Below are 17300 nucleotides of genomic sequence, written 5' to 3'. Positions count from 1 at the left end.
GTGTACTATATGATTAACACTGTTTTACACGCATATTGCTAAAAGGTGAAGTACTTATTGAATGAAATAATAAAATTTTTTTCTCACAGATGTAACTGCACCAGTAAACGAAGTACAAGTTTTAACTACTCATATATTTACTTCTATTCGTTATGATTAATTCTTTTGCTGCATAACTTCGAACAAATCTATTGTTTGAGTAAATTTGGATACATTTAGAGAATCAGAATACATACGTAACAGTAACAATTTATTAATAATATTTTATAAACAATCTTTAATTCATAGTATACATTCATAAACACACTTATACATTAAAATATGTTCTGCCTTTCTTATATATTCATATTTATTAATTTGAATACTCTTATATATAATATTTTAACTTTTTGCAAAGTATTCTCATAAAAAGTGAGTTAATCATTATGCATAATATGTAAAAGACTCACAAGCATGATAAAATCCTAACGCCATATAATAAAGGAAACAAAGCGTAAGCACATTATAGAGATCAAATGCTAATTATGGTGTTACACGATTGTCCCATGCCTGGATACATCTTTCAATCGATCCGTTTTACATTATAAAATGTAGAAAAAAGATAAGCTATTACGCAAATAAGTAAGCATCAAATATTAAATTCTAATCAATGATATGTATTGATATTGGTCGTCTATACTTGTTAAAATAAAACAAGCAAGATATTAAATTAAATGTAAATTAATAAAACCGTAAAGATACTCTATTCTACAACCTATTATGCAGACAACTATACAAAAACTGATTTTACAAACGCTGATTTTGTACGAATATTTGAATGCCTTAAAAATATTTATTATGGATATATCGAACTCCTTAAAATCCGTTACCATAATTATAGAATCAGGAAGAAAAATGGGAGAATATTTGAAAAATGCACGCAAGTTTAAAATTTTAAAAATAACATAATAGGTTCTCCCGATACGTACAATCTTACTTCGAAAAACATTCTCATATTTATATATGCAGTCAAAGCAAGAAGAAAAATTGAAAAATCGCAAGTAAAAAGGAATCGCAGCAAGCTGTAAATCACTTGTCACTTTCTAGTCGGTATCTTTGGATAGCTAGCCATCTGGTCACAGCTGAAGAAAGATACTTCAGTGCTGTTTCGCTTTTCCTGCACGTCAATACAAAACGATAGACAAAATATAAGTATGCTTATTTTATTGCCTCTTCCGTTCCATTCCATTCAGATACTTTTTTACTGGCAACACTGCATAAGATATCAGGATTTTGTATGAGCGGTGGAATTTAATTCTTTGAAAATAAAAAATAACAAAGAAAGAAAGAAAATAAGTTTTTAATCTAAACTGAGAAGCTGCCTGGAGTTATAGTATTGCTCATTAAACATAAAGAAAACTTGAATCTTTTGCAATGTCTATAATTTCATACCGATTGCAGTAGGTGCGAATAAGCCTTGTACGTATAATTAATATAAATTAATTATATAACAATTTTTTTTATCTTTTATTAAATTTCGCGGATAAAGGCCTAAAATTTTAATAATTTTGATCCAAATATCTAAATGAATTTTTTCGTATATACATACAAATCGTACGCGATTACTTTTTATTAGTCGATTTGCGAAGCAACATAAGAAGTAATGGTTTCTAAAGAATTTGATGCAATAAAATTTTTATCTTTGCGCGCTTTTGCATAGATTTTTGAGTGCTATCTATAAATTATCTACCGTAACATCAGGTATAGTATACTTTTATATACAGGCATGTATATCCTGTTTTTATAATCTAAATAAATAATTTAAGGACGCAAACTTATTAATTTATCAAAACTACCTTTATGAGTAACTTTAGGACTTTTAGATATTTACTATATTTAAATATAGTAAAAATGTACCATAATCATTCTAAAATTATTCTGTGATTGAATGTAGGATAAGCTGCTATAGCTTTCAAAATACAAATACCCTGTTCTCCAAACGAATCAGACTTGCGTATACGAGACATTTTCATTGTTCAAAAGCGATGCTGATCTACTATATAACTAGGTTCCAATATAATGTCGTAGTTTTAATATTAATACTTAATTATTAAGTATTGCAAAATCACGTAGTAACATACCAAACTAAACGAATCCGTAAGAAACTTTAAGAATGATTTAGTTTAAGCTATTGCATAGGATATTATTTATGACTACCCTTACGTGACCAGAATTCCTGTGTATAGCTATACAACCATTTAAATATCAGTATCTGAATATTGCAACCTGTAGTTGCATCCACAACTCAATATTTTTGTGCGTATCTTGTTTTGTTTCAATCACACCTAACTTTTCAACAGACGCATTCTATTCTACATTTCTTACGCATGTAAGTAACAAAACTAACAACCTGCCGATCAAGGATAAACGGACAAGTTGCGCGTATCAATCTTCGGGATGAAGCGTATAATCCGCCTCGAGCTCGTTGGGATTCCTGAGCTCGATGGCGAAGCCCTTGCTCCAGCTCTTGGCCGGATCGATGCTTCGTCCTTTGACGTGCTGCGAGTAGATCTGAAACGCAGCGGCCAGGGCGTAGGTCATCTGCCTGGCGTGATGCTTGGACTCGCACACGAAGCCGTGACACTCGAAAGGCGACATTCTGCGGAAGTCTTCGGTCTCCCTCACCACGATCATCGAGAACACCCTCGTGTATACGAGATCCTGGACTCCGTAGGAGATGCTCTCGATCGGGTAGATCCTCGAGATGGAGTCCCCCCTCTTCTTGCCGATGGGCAGCAGCCCGACGCCGTCCTCGCTGATGACGAGCTTGATGAACGGCAGGAAGGTCCCCGAGGGCAAAGATTTCGCGGCCGCCACCATGTTGTCGACGGGCTTGCGCGTGTGCTTGATGCCCCAGAGGCCGCGGGCATCGTGCGAACCCAGGTACTTGACCTGGAAGACCTGGGGCAGGTCGCTCGAGCCCTCGAACACGTTGCTGTCCACCGAGAGCTTGGAGAGCCGCAGAGTGAGCTCGCGACGCTGCTCCTCGGTCAAGGTCTGCGCTTGCTGCCGATCCTTCTTCATGTCCAGGCCGGCTGCTACCAGCTACAAATCACGAGGTAACGGTTAGAGATGACGCGCGACTATTGTGTGTTTCTGGGCGAAGTGAAAGCTGCGGAAGATAAAGAGAGAGAGAGAGAGAGAGAGAGAGAGAACTTTTTTTCTTACAGACTTGCGGTCGGATAGAGCATTGACATCTGGGAGATTATTAGATAATAATTTTTCGGTGATACTTTATTATTGTATTAAGCCTTTTTGAAAATATACAATTGATAACATTGCGCTGAGAAAATCTTGCGATACGCTATAATCGTGGTAAAACGAACAAACTTTTGCAATTTTATCGTTGTACGAATCTCGGTCTAATACTTATTTTTTATTACGAAATTAGAATAGCATTTTCAAGTTGCCTTGTGTAATTGCTGCGCGGCGATCAAAATGGTATAATATTAAAGTAGATATATTAGGAACAAATATTCCATTGTTCACAAAAGTAATAGCAATGAGTTCAAAACAACCTTGAAAAATCAATTTGTGCATCTTAGCAAAGCACAAGTTGTAAATCCCACGCCGTTAAGCCCAGTATAAGAACCGCGCGACCACAGCTAAGAAAATCTCAACGGCGAGTGTCACTTTTGTAAGCAAGTCGTAAAATTCGCTCGAAAGATACCACGAGCGTAAGATTTCAAATACGAGAAAGAAACTAGCCGAAGAAGAAGAATGTCATAAAGCTAGAAAAGGCTCACAACAGCGAAATACAGACTTTGCAAAGCTGTATATATTGAACAAAATTATATGTACCCTCGAATGTTCAATGATGAGATGAAAAATACTAATTTCACTATAAGAAAAATGAAAGTTGTTAGTATACAAGAAGCTTCTCTGTTAATCGAATAAAGCAGAAATATAAAATAGCATATATAACACCATTTAGTTTTTAAAGGAAAAAGCAATTTTGTAAGTTAAAAATGTTCGCGAATTCTTCGAACCTCTCGAACGACCTTCGTCTTTGTTGTATTATATAAAGTTTACAATAAGTGTACAAAACAAAGCAGTTTTTTACTTCTTCGCCATCATTTTGTGACTAGAAACTATTGTTCTTTTCAAAGGAACGACGGAGGTTATTATTCACAGGACTGTTCGCGTTAACATCACAATTTGTATGAAAATTTTTCTGCACTACGATCACGTATCTTAATGTATGCAAACAGTGACCTTATCTTATATGCAACTGCTAAAGGAATTTCTATCGATATTAAAAAAATTGAGCAAAAAAAAGAAATTTATTCGTTTGTACTTGGATTGGAATATAGCCTTGGTTAGTATAATTAACTGAAAGGGCAGTTAGAGCACATCAGAGCGATTGCGTCACAGACGTGCTAAACACGATAATACCGTTAGGTACGGACGAGATCTTTGCGAGTGCAGCAGAAGCGTTATTCATTCGAAACTCAAAATATTGCGTAATTTTCAGTTCAACTACATCTGATTTCCCTTTTAACGCGCCTCGCTTGGATAAAGAAAAAGTAAAGCCCAAGGGAAAGAAAAGTCGCGGCTCTCAACACGCGAGAAGGAAAAGGCAAACCACGTCCGTTCCTCTCGGGCAAAAGGAAAAAGGAACGAGCGCGCGCGCGAGGCCAGGATACAGATCTACGCTGTATACATAGGTATATACTCACAGCTGCGGTCTCGGTGTCTGCTAACTGCTGCTGCGGCTGGTCCCTGCGTACCTGCTGCGGCTTCACCTTCAAGTGATATTCGACGACGTTCGGTATGTTGGGCGCGTCGCGGCCGACTGGCTTGTGGCTCCTCGAGAGCCGATCCAGCACCGGCTCGCTGCCGGCTACGGCGGCGCTGCTGCCGCCGTCACGAGCGCCGCTGGCAGGCTGGCTTCCTGTTTCCGGTGAACTCTCCCCCCTGGCCACGCCCTCGATCGGCGCCTCCACGGGGGTGTCCGGCGCGTTCTCCAAGACGGCGGCAACCGTCGCCGCAGGTGATGCGCCACCGGGAGTCCGCGCCTCCTCCATGAGACCTGAAATTGCAGGAGTGTCATTGTCTTTCTTTCTGCTCTTCAAAGCTGTTCCGCAATTCGGACGGTGGAAGTGTGTGGGGCGGCTGATTTCTCGGAGGGAGCGCGGGTAATTGATGTTATTTCTCGGGGTTATTACGGGGGGTAAGACTACGATTGATTCCTTATGGCAATGTTTTGTCTTCTAGGACTGCCATGTGTCTTTAATGAAAGGGTGCAACGAGACAGGAGCGAGGCTCGTTTTTGCGTGTATGCGCTTATGATTGCGCGTTTCGCTGCGAAGGGTGAACTCGCTTCTGTAATTCTTATGTTTCCGACGTTACGCGCGCCCACATCTCCAAGGGAGTGTTTCGTGTTTTCACAACAACGGCGGGTTTCAACGGTGATTCCGTATTTGCAACGGAAAAATATTCGTGATGCTTTTATGTGAACAACATTAATTAATTTTAATAAGTTAACCCGCTTGCGCTGATGCAAGTCAATATATTCGTCGAGTTGAAAATTGACAACCCTGTTATGCATCGTGTATCTTCAGAATAAATAAAGAGCAGTGGAATGAAACATGTTCACACGTAACCGTTGCTGCCGGCGTTCCTCGAGAAAAGGCGATCATCAATAAACGAGATTGAATTCCTGTGAAACAAAGTTATGTATAAGCCAAAATATGGCAATATAAATTTATGTATAATCGCCAGGAATGATTTTAATTGAAAGGCAATCAAATCATAGTGTATCAGAAAACGGCACGTTCGTGAGAATTTTCCTCGTTTTTATATGCGAAAAATTTTTATTTTAAGTTATGCTCACTACAGTATGAATAAGCAAATCGTTGATATAATTCAATGCAGAGGGGAAAAATTCTCATTTTATAGTTACATCGAACTCGGATCGTTTAGATGGGTAAATTTTTCCAAGACAAAGCTTTCAATGGAAATCTGAAATTCCGGAAAAACGAAAAACTAACCATTTGTACGTTTCTAGAGGAAAATATTTAATCGGAACAATTTTTACCTAATTGAAATTCAATTAGATTTAGCAGCTATGCATTTATATGGGGGGTGCATACATAGTAGCTCAGCCAGATTCTTATCCAGCTGTCGTTACGGGGAAAAAACCACTTGTCGTTGGACTTTATTGCTTTGAACGCGCATGCAGCGATTTCATTATACTTTGTAAATCGTGATTCGACATTTATTTAAGACCGCAGCGACTGTTCGGCGGAAACAGTTATGATTTCGATTTAAATTGTGCGAGTTAATTATTCACTTATTAGCATTCACCGACACGCCGGCTCCCGGCGGAAATGTAGGTAAATAACAATACCATAAGATACGGAGTTTTGCAAATTTCGAGATTTTTTCAAGACTGCGTTGTTTAGGCTAAGGTCGTTACTACTACCATTGAGAGCATCGAACCGCGAAATTAGAAAAGGATAAAAAGAAAAAAAGTTTCTTAACGTCTCGCCTCGAACCGGAAAACAGCTGTCGGGCAGCAGCACGTGCTGCACCTTGCACCTGACTGATCCGTTTTCGTTCTTGCGTATGCCGGGCTCTATACACCGCATCAAAGAGCCGAAAACAGTCGAATAAGGTGGCAACGACCAGGACACAGACGGCGTTTTTAAATTTAAATGTCATTATACTTATGTTCGGTCTGTTTCCAAATGGGAATAGTTTTTCTTTTAAAACCGGTCATAGGCATTTAAACTTGCTGCAAGAAGAAATCGATTAGTAAACAAGTCACGGTTTTAAACTAAATTATTTTATTATAATAATTTTAATAATAATATTTCTCTTGACTTCATTAATAAATACAACCCGCAAATACTGGTCCAAAACTCGTATAATCTCGTGTATATATTAGTACATTCGATTTTTTTGTCCTAGATATGACTATTATGATTATAAATAAATAATTTGGTAAAATTATATTTAAAAATAGTTTCCGTTGGCGCTAATAACGATTGAGATTTCAACATTTTTTAACTTAAAAAAACTCATTGAACATTGTATATGAATGGGATAAACCAATTGCTCACATAATGTTAAAACTCTCAAATGTTTTTGGTCTGATTTCTTTGCCTCCTTCTATAGAGAAATGTTTGTATCAAGAGTATAATTTTGAGTGCCGTTATAAAAAATATCCATACGGATGTGTGATGTGTAATGTGTGCGTGCATGTAAAGCAATATCTCTGGAAGTATAGTTTATCAATATTAAGAAAATTTGTTGTACTTAAAAAAGTACATCAAATTTTCTCATGTAATACTCACCACAAGGATAAAATTATTACCAAAGAATACGATATTGTAGTCAGATTTACGTTAAACGCGACACGAATACGTTTAAAGCTTCGTACTAGTTCAGTTAGAGGCGGCAGATGAAGTACTTAAATATCCAAGGGGCTCTTGAACCAGCAGGAAGTGAGTCAGGTGACCGATAGCTACAGGTAGGGAGGGATTCATTAATGTATACAGCCCGGGCGTTACAGGTGCGTGGTTTCAGACTTTTTTCTATCTCGCAACGCAACAACACTTTCACACGAGTTTCAGGGATTGCTTCTTTTTTATGCACGAGAATTGCGCGACTATTATTCTCTTTTCGTCATATTTATTGAATCCTCATTGGAAGTGTTGCTATTGTGTGTGTTTTTTTTTATTTCGACATAAGGAATGTGAATGAAAACTCAAACTCAATCGCGCGACTACCATTTACATATCAAAATGTACACACTAAAAATAAAATATGTATCGACTTTTGTTTACGATTCGCATCAATATAACATACGTGGTATAGAATAATTCAGAAAAATGATTGCCTCAGTTGAATATAATTCAAGGATTGCAACAACATTCGCTTCCGCAATAAATTTTGCAAAATAAATAACACGAAACGTGCGGTATTTTAATGTGCGTTTATCGATTACCGGCGTAACAGTTTACTGCTTTATTAATATTTGTCAATTAATTAAAAGAAATTGCCGTGTGTGTACTCAAGTAATCCAAGCAATGCATATTCACTGCGATTGAAAAGTGCATCATACATATGCGTGCAAGAAAAAGTTCTCGCACGGAGCTAATTAAATATTTCACCCTATAGGCATTACAAGCTGTTGTCAGCAGTATAGTCCACCTGTCGCAGCTACGGACTCGTTTGCGGTAAGCGATGGGATAGAAAACGTTGGCATACGCACCGGGTGGTCAGACGTAATTAATGTTTACTTTGAAATTACGTCTTAATTGGCCGAATGCCATGAATAAATGTTGCAAATGTTTACTCGAGACTTGCCGAGTTCTGGCAGACAGTCGAATCTGGTAGAGTGTAAAAAAAAACGTTATACTCCAGAGCTATCTTTGTCAAATCTCTGTATAAAGAGATTTTAAACACAGCGGTATAACGGCACATGAAAGAGCAAAATCAGAGCTACGAAACTCGCTGCTTGTTATTGCGGTCTCGCGAGATTTCCGTTACACCTTCTGACCGAGAAAATTTTCTAAATTTTCCTCCTATCGCAGAGCGTGCACTATACTGGAAGATTAATAGATTATATTGTAACGGATCGCATACGAGGAACTCGATTTACTGAGTGTCGATATAAAGTGACAAAATTTTATCGTCAATCAAATTGTAATTTTTACACTAATTGGATGAAATTTACACTAGGGATTTTAACATTTCATTAGAGTCTGGAAGATTCACGAATCTGCAACAATGTCGTTGCATCCGCTGCTTTCACAGGTGATTGCGATCACGCTCTATACAATAAAAATGTGCACATGATATATTTATTAATTAAATCACATTTTTCCACAACCTGAGGTAGCTAGTTACGCATCAGGAACAAACGCAATCTGCACCTGAATGCAACGCGATAAAATTCACCGTGAAACTATGTCCAAGCTCATTAACGAAAGTCGAAAGAGGACCGCATCACAATGACAATTATATCTTGAATCGATTATAGCCTTCGCCGGCGATCAAACAATAAGCTTCCTCGCGATGGAGAGGGAAATAAATCGCCGGCAAGGAAAAATCAAGTAAACAAAAAGGGAGGAGAAGAAAGAAAAAACACGTCCAGTGCTCAGCGAGCGTGCGACGTTGCTTTTACCATTGTCCGACATCTAATTTATACTCCACGGGGCTAGCGCCGAGAGAGCATATGATTCCACGGCGTTTCATTCTATATACGCGGGGAGCAACGAGAAGGAGCAATTACCGGCAGCGAGTTCTTCTCTCTGGATCCGACAACGGAAACCGTTGTGCTCGTGTCACGAACGGGCTTTAACGATGCGTGAGCATCCGCCGTTTAGGGAGCAGCCCTGCGCGAGCATGTATAGCGCGCGCACATATACGTATATAGTATAGGGTTCGCGCCGAGAAACCGTAGAAAATTTTTAAAAAACTGCTTTCTCCGCGCTTCCGGACTCATTCAGATCGGCATCGGCGTTTCGCGACGCAATGAAAGTATCGTGTATACTGTGCTTGTTGCTGAATACTAATTTTTGAATTTTTACTCGAACTGTTTCTGGGTGATTCGCACGTGAAAGGACGTTTTTCAATCCGAAACTGATAACAGTTGAATTGTCGCTTGTAAAAGTAGTGCTCGCGGGTATTCTGAATAAAGAAACCAGTTGAAAAGGTAGGCGAGACTGCGCAAACTATGCGAAATTGTCGGAGAGAAGAAAAATTCAACGAGCTGGTGAATAATTCGGATGGAACGTAAGATAAGAAATTGATAAGAGCGCAAGGTAGAAATGCCCGATCCGTATTTCATCGCTTATCTTAATAATTCAAATCTTGGCTACCTGCGCCTTTGGATAAATATATACAAACGCACCGCTACATGAATAATGACTATCCTTTTCATATTTAGCGTAACAAGTCTCGTATTTTTTATGCTCTATAGTTTACGAAACGCAGTTAGTAATTGGTCAAGTGTCATAATTACCCATCGCTCTCTAATTGCCTGCGCTACTCGTTAGTGCGTACAATAATAAATGAATGAATTATTTCTCAAGAGCTTTATCTCGACGAGGCATCAACAATAAGCGTTGTTTATCATCGCCCGATCGCTCGGCCAAGAACAAAAATATCGATACGAGCAAACCGATTTCCGAGAAAAGTGTGTCGCGCGCAATTCAAAATTCAAACGACATCGCTATTGACAAGCAGTAAACAAGACTGTACCCCCACGTGCATTCAACCAGCAAAACTACATTCCTCCGATCTCCCGAGCAAGTACACCACAAAACTTCCAATGTATACCGATCGCGTAACCAGTCCCAGCGACCATGATGTAGAGAAAAGACCTCCTCTCGACACACGCTGTATACCAGCAGAAAAACGTTCCCGTAAATTCGCGCAAAGCGACTGAAGAGAAAAAAGCGGAGGCGAGTAATTCGTCGCCGTAGTAATTCGTCTTGGCGAGTTGGCGCCAAGCGCGCTCTTATCTCCCCGGAGCGAGGAGACGTAATCAAGCGTAATCGAGTTACAAGCCGAGTGATATTCGCCGAGCAATCATTATACCCGCGGCTTCGGCACCTGCCAGCCTCGTGGATCCCGCTCTTCCGCAAACAGCAGCGGCGGCAGCAGCGCCGGCGGGTACACATAATACACGTACAGCACAAAAAGCTGCCGGTCTTTCTCGCTCTGGCTTCTTCTGCGGCGGCGAGGAGGGAGGGAGCCAGAGTATAAGATTAGCTTGTGCTCGCGCGCGCGCAGCAGGTGCAATGACTCTCTCTCTCTCTCTCTCTCTCTCTCTCTCTCTCTCTCTCTCTCTCTCTCTCTCTCTCTCTCTCTCTCTCTATCTCCCTCTTTTGTGGGCATTTGATTCTCCGCAAGCCGTCGGCAGAAATCTGACGATCCGAGCCAGGAGAAGAAAGGGACGAACCGCTGCTGATGCTGCTAACGTCGGCGCTTTGCGTTTACGCGCTGCTGTCGATGATAAAAATTGCTATTCAGGCTCGCCGAGCGAGTACAGCTACGCTCTCGCCGAGCGCGTCAGGAATTTTAAAGCGGGATATTCCGCGCGCTTTGAGGGAAGATGCTTGGCGTTTTTATAGGGTACGGGGTTTTTTCTAATCCGGCTAATTGGACCGCTGGAACGCACGCGGAAACGCCTCTGGCGATCTCGGTCATACGGGAGGGGAGTTTATTGAGCCGTGTTATTGGGATAATTCAGCATCGGCTTCGAAATGCGTTACTCTTCCTTCTGCTCGCTGGAGATTCTAGATCGGATTCCGAGCTGGCGAGCCGCGAGTTATCGGCGAGGATACCGCGAGGCGTTTCAGATTCGAGAATATAAATGTTGTTATTTATGATGGGAAGTCAGACGTTATCTGCGGCGATGATCCACCGTGTGCCGCGACTTAACTGTATTCTCGCTAGACGCGCGCTGGAAAATTATTTTACGCATGTGGTCAAAATTGACGAACAGCAATTTATTCAGCAACGTTAAATTCTTACGTTGATTGACGCGAGGCATATCAATTTCGAAATTCTCATCGAAGTCAGCGTTTCGATTGCAACTTTTCATTCGTCACGTTTTGCGATATTGTTATAACCTGAATTATCAACGTCTTATCGATTCGTATTGTTCCACGTCGAGCTCGTTAACGCCACATCGACGAGAGATACCTGCGCAGGAAAATAACACGTTCCCCGAAAAGGGAGAAAAATAAAGGAAACGCAATAATTAGTCGGTGTGAAACAATCAATCGAACGAAACTTCGCTCGGAAATAAAAACAATGCAAGAAAACAAGGCCAAACCTCAAGCAGTCATCTACTCGTCAGCAAACTGTACAAATCGGCGCAGCAGCGAGTCGCCGATGAAAGCGTCGTCGAAACTCGGATCCGCCGATCGCGAGCTTCAAAACAAACACTGCAGCCGCTGGAACTCGTCGCTATCCGTCGAATGAGCGATGTCGCGCCCCCTGAAAATTATCGCGGCGACGTGAGCCAGGGCTCGCGAAATATCGGTAGGGCCGAAATAGGAGGGCGCTCGCGCGCGCGATAAGACGTAGAGCCGCGCTGCTCGCGCACCGTGCGGAGACACACTTGTTGGAATGCGTCCCGAGCGCGCACTGAAAGGAAATGTGGGACGCGCGCGCTCTCTCGGACCGCGCCACGTTCTACTGATAAAAGCCGCGGGAGGCCGTGCATGTGTCTGTGTGTCGGTGAGCGCAAGTGTATGTACGTACAGCAACAGGCAGCGGCACAGAAGTGAGCGAGAGAGAGAGAGAGAGCCGGTTTAAGGTCCGATGGGCACTAGTTACGCTGATTTCTCGGCCACGGAATTATGCTTGATTTTTATAGGCGCGAGCGCTCGTACGCTATATACACTGGAAATAAGGCTGCTGCTGCCGCTGCTGACGTTGCGCATGAACGTTGCGATATACGCTGTAATTAGCGCGGATTTTGTTATTGCGCTGCCGCTGCGCCGAGGAAATTATGCAGATTAGGCTAGGTGCTTGGCATTGGAATTGAATTTTCAGCGCGAATGGTGCACGGGCGAGGTGATAATTGGAGCCGCCTTAATTCGCGTGAAGATTGATGGTCGCGTGCTTAATAATACAGTGAAGTACTATTTTCCAAACGTATGGGATTAGGGAAATATAGGCACTCGCATATTCATAGGGGGCGTGTAGGTAAGACCGACAGTTTTTAAAAAAAAACTTCGAATCACGGAGCATTACTAAGAGCTTACGAAATGGACTGTGCATTGTTCAGCATTACGGGCGACTATCTTGATGATACACTTCAGGAGTAGCTCGGCGCAGTCTTTCAAAATTCAGCCTATCACGCCGGCGTACAACGCGCGTCGGTATTAAATTTCAAATTGGAAAATTGCAAAAATCATGACGTACCGCAGCGTTCGTATCCATTATCATGACTGGATCATCGACTATATTATGCGCGCACACGTATGTGTGCATTCTATAAATGAAAGTAGGAGTCTTAGGGTCGGCATGCTTTTCTACGGCGTGCTTTCTCGATGGTACACTTCGATCTGAGTGGCTCTCTTAATCAGCGTATTCAGTATCGTTTATGAAAAATTCCACGAAAAGGCTTGGAAAGCATAAGCAATAGGTACGTATATCATACGAAATCGGTATGATTATCATAGAAATAAAACGTAAAATTTTGTATACTTTGCAAAACAAATGGTTCTTTGCTGCTCGAAAGTGCGGCTAGTGTAAGTCAACCTTAAACAGTATATAGGCAAGAGTCTCATACTCTCATCAGTGTACGCACACACATAGCCGTGTGAGTCGGTGCAGACGCGTGTGTTATACCAGCCACATCAACATTCACACAATCGTATGATGAGCGCGAATCCCGCTCCATCGCGAGTGAATCACACCAAAATAACAGAGGTTCGCACGCAGACTGCTGGACATCAATGTGGAGGCTTCGTCGCGGGGGACACGCGGCTTCCGTTTTTTTGCGCGTCGACAGGTACAGGTATCCTCCTCCGCCTTCGGTGTGTCCAATTGTGATGGTCCCGTGACAACGAGCGCGCAGAAAAGAACGCGTAACGGACTCGACCAGTGGGGGGAGAGGAATACAAAGTACCAACTGATTTCGGCCTGCTGGGGTTCGAGTAGTCTACTCCGCGGTGCTTCCGGTCGTTATAATTACTGCTATACACACTGGACGAGCCGACTGCAAGTGCGACGTTGCGAATTAGCTGGCTGAAGGAGAGGGGGGCGGAAGGTGGAGGAAATGAGGTCGTTAATGGTAATTTCTGGGGCTAGTTTTTCGTTTTAACGAGGATGTGTTTGCTGCTTTGGTTCACCGAACGCGAAGATAATTACTTTTTGAGAAAAGATGATCCGTATCGAGTTTAATCGAACCTCGAGCCAATACAGTAGTTCATGCGAATCAAGGACGCGTGCGTCGCGTTACAGGCAGCTGATGGTATAAATGAGAACATTTGTTTGTTATATGTTTGGAAATGAGATAAGACATCATCATTATGAAACTGGACTTTGTTAAGGATGTAGAAAAATTAATCTTCCTCTTATTTATTTATATATATATATATATATATATATATATATATATATATATATATATATACAAGAGGAAGATTAATTATATATATATAGCAGCGATACTTATACCTGTATTTGTCATCGTGATAAATTTCACCAGACGAGTAAACTTTAGGGCATCTTTTTGGTACACGCTAAACAACTTTCTACTGATCATTTTTAAACATCAATCACGTACAAAACCTTTTTGACGGAAAAATTTGTACATTTTTTATTACAATTTCATTCTATTCATTATTATAAACCAGCGCAATATTAAAAATTATTTTGTTCTTTTTGTTACGCGTCTGTACCTACCGATTTCAGTGCAAGTATTAATTTCAAAGTCAACAAGACTTAGCGAATGTACTTTAATAGAATACTTAGTAGTTAATGATCCAACTTTCAGTATACAAGTTGGGATGCTCAGCTCATGCATCTGCACTAAAGACCGCGATGGATAAACGGACTACGACTGCTCACATGTGCGCATGCATTCCTTTCCGAGATGATATTATTATGGCATTCCATAAACATATTTGAACGTGAAAGTGCAGTTAAACAAGTTGAAGGTTAAGTGATAAATGAAAAATTCCTCCTAACTAAACTAAATAATTTCTCGGGAGTAGCGTACAAATGTGAAATGAAATCAAAGGGTCCCGTGAGAGATTTCCAATGCTCATTCAATAATATGAAAATCGGTAACCAGGTAAGTATTCCATGAACGAGCAAAATATAAAACGAAATTCTAATTATTTTTCATTTTTTTAGAAATTAATACTTTGCAAAATGTATTCATAGTAAATTAACTTCACTTTGTCGTAATTTTAGTAGTAATTTTACTACGTCCCGTAGACCCATAATCTCCTACTCTGAGAGCAGTTAACGTGTAAAGCATAATTTCGTACCGTGAGTGATTTTTTCTATTTTTATTTTAATTAACACGCAATGCAGAAATAGCTCATAAATATGACAACTGACAGCTTATTATGAAACCTGGTTTCCTCGTTATTGTTTTTAATGCCCTAATCCAAATAAAGTTATAATGACTGCATCATAAGAGCAATACATGTGCGCGCAACTACGTGAGAAAAATTTCCTGCGCATCTTTAGAGTCGGAAAGTCGGCAAATCAGGAAGAAGATGCTCGGAAGTTAAGATACAGTCATGTTATGAGAGCGTGTAACAAAATGCTCCGGAAACACGCAAATACGGAACATTTTTTTAAATGTGCCATTTCTGCAAGATGACGAGGCTGCATTAGATACACAAGAATACTCTGTGTTACTATTGCATCGAAGAAACTTTTAAAGTGAATATTAAAAGAAAAGTATATAGTGAAACGTTATTATGAACAGCGTTCTATTTAGAATCTCTCGCTAATCATTACCTAAATCTAAATATTGTAAGTGAAAACAAAGTGCTGTAATTAAAACAGAAAGCATGCATAATTAATTAATTCAAATATAATAACACTTTCAGTCTGCAGTTTGAAAAATAGCACTTTTGTCGAACGCACTTTCATAACATAGGAATGCAAACCAGAAGGCATGAAACGAACCGCACGTCGCTATGAGGTATTAGACAATAAAATAGGCTTTTTGTAATCTCATCTTAATAATGAGCATAATTATAGGCACTGTCTTAATTTTGTCGTCGACAGATGCTTTGAATCAGAAACGTTTCCTAAGATATTTCGCTTTCCCCTTTATTTATGCGACAGAAGGAGGAAAACTACGAAAGGATTGCAGTATTGCGATTGTGCTCAGTCGATTTTTTCGAGTTACTACTTCTCTTTAAAATTTCACGATGAATTCATTATAAAAGAATGTAAAGATTTAAATTTCATTATGTCGCGCTTACCGTCATTATTACAGTGCTGCAACTATTTAAAAAACCGTCACGCAATTGAGAATTTTAAACGATAAAAAGGAAAAGAACAAAGACGACTGAGTAGCTTTTTGTGTGCATTTGTTAATTTTATACGATGTAATTTATGTTTACATAGTTACTTAATTGAACATGTTTTATTTGGCTACGATGCACATAAACGTACGAGTCAAGAGTTGGCTGCAGGTGTTGTAAATTCTTATGTAAACAATGGACAAATTATTTTCATCGTCTTTTTGATTACTTCCGACCGTCTAAGACAAGGCCCCCCGAGTAAGTTATTATCATTAGAGATAGCATCACCTCGTTGATATCATGCTATTTAAACGTCAGCTGTGGCTGCAGACAAGAGGCAATTATTTTGCACTTGTTACGCAAACACGAAAAATTGGGGGGTTGCAGCCATCGAGATACGAATGAATCGCGCGGTGTTCGAGCAGATATGCCATAACAATATGCCTGTGTTAATGAAATTAAATAAATAAACTATATTGCTTCTCATTGAACTCTTGATAGACTGACTCGTGCATGCTAGAGCGATTCTCACCTTGGATGGCTAGTGCCAGATAAAGAGCAGAAATTATTTCGGAAGAACCTGCTGACAATGATTTCCGGTTTATCGAAGCGGCGCGGAGAAAAAAAGTATCTGATCGAGTGGCCAGGGAACGTGGCGCACTGAACATATTGTACTCACGTAATAACATCTCGCAGCTACTCCGTTTTTCTTCGTAAGCAGCGAAGATGGGATGATTGAGGGATATGCACATGTTATCTGCCTGTTGAGCTTCGGATTCGCTGCAGTCAATCCCATGAGCTGCGCCGCGATAAAAACAAAGAGATGCCGTAGGTAAATCAACCTCTCGTTGCCCCGCGCGCGATAAGCGCGCATGACTGTGTCGAAACGCGCAACTAGGAAATTTGCCTTACAAATAAATTTCTTTGTAGTTACACAGGAAGAAAAAAGTAAATGATACTTTAATGGACAATAAAATATAATTTTAGCTTCTTTTAAAGGTACACCAGGCTCGCACAGTTTATTTCCTCCGTTAAAAATAAATCATCAAATCGACACGACAAGAATTCAAATTTTATAGTCAGTTTGCAACGGCATCAGTTATAGCATGAGCAGCCCTAAACAGGATCGATGAAAGGCAGCTTTAGCACAGCTGACATATACTGCTACAAATGTACTCAGCTCGCTAGACTCAAAGAGTTTGAGCGATACGGAATCGGCTAGTCTAAAACTGCTTTGTTTTGATGCATGTATAATATCTAATCGCGGTCCATGTGCGTGTGCGGAATTGTAAT

General features: G+C 40.4%; 1 protein-coding gene across 4 annotated transcripts in view; it reads right to left on the bottom strand.

Moving 5' to 3' along the window:
* Nucleotides 1-233: 233 nt before the first annotated feature.
* LOC100120638 overlaps nt 234-17300 on the bottom strand; it is a 70912-nt gene continuing 53845 nt past the window's right edge. Inside the window, exons 2-4 of one of the 4 annotated variants that reach the window (XR_001728840.2) lie at nt 4719-5071; nt 1815-3084; nt 234-1774 (exon numbers count right to left, since the gene is read on the bottom strand). Coding sequence is in view for 3 of the 4 variants with exons in the window: in XM_008212885.3 (XP_008211107.1) it covers nt 2425-3084; nt 4719-5071 (1013 nt within the window). In the remaining variant the exon portion in view is untranslated. Of the gene's footprint in view, nt 3085-4718; nt 5072-11836; nt 12169-12267; nt 12347-17300 lie in introns of those variants that run through there. The other 3 variants (XM_031925484.2, XM_031925483.1, XM_008212885.3) reach the window with 3 other exon arrangements.

The sequence above is a fragment of the Nasonia vitripennis genome (genome assembly GCF_009193385.2).
Source record: "Nasonia vitripennis strain AsymCx chromosome 2 unlocalized genomic scaffold, Nvit_psr_1.1 chr2_random0010, whole genome shotgun sequence".
Lineage (NCBI taxonomy): Eukaryota > Metazoa > Arthropoda > Insecta > Hymenoptera > Pteromalidae > Nasonia > Nasonia vitripennis.
The sequence above is the reverse complement of the archived record's forward strand: the minus strand, read 5'-3'. Positions and strand labels throughout refer to the sequence as shown.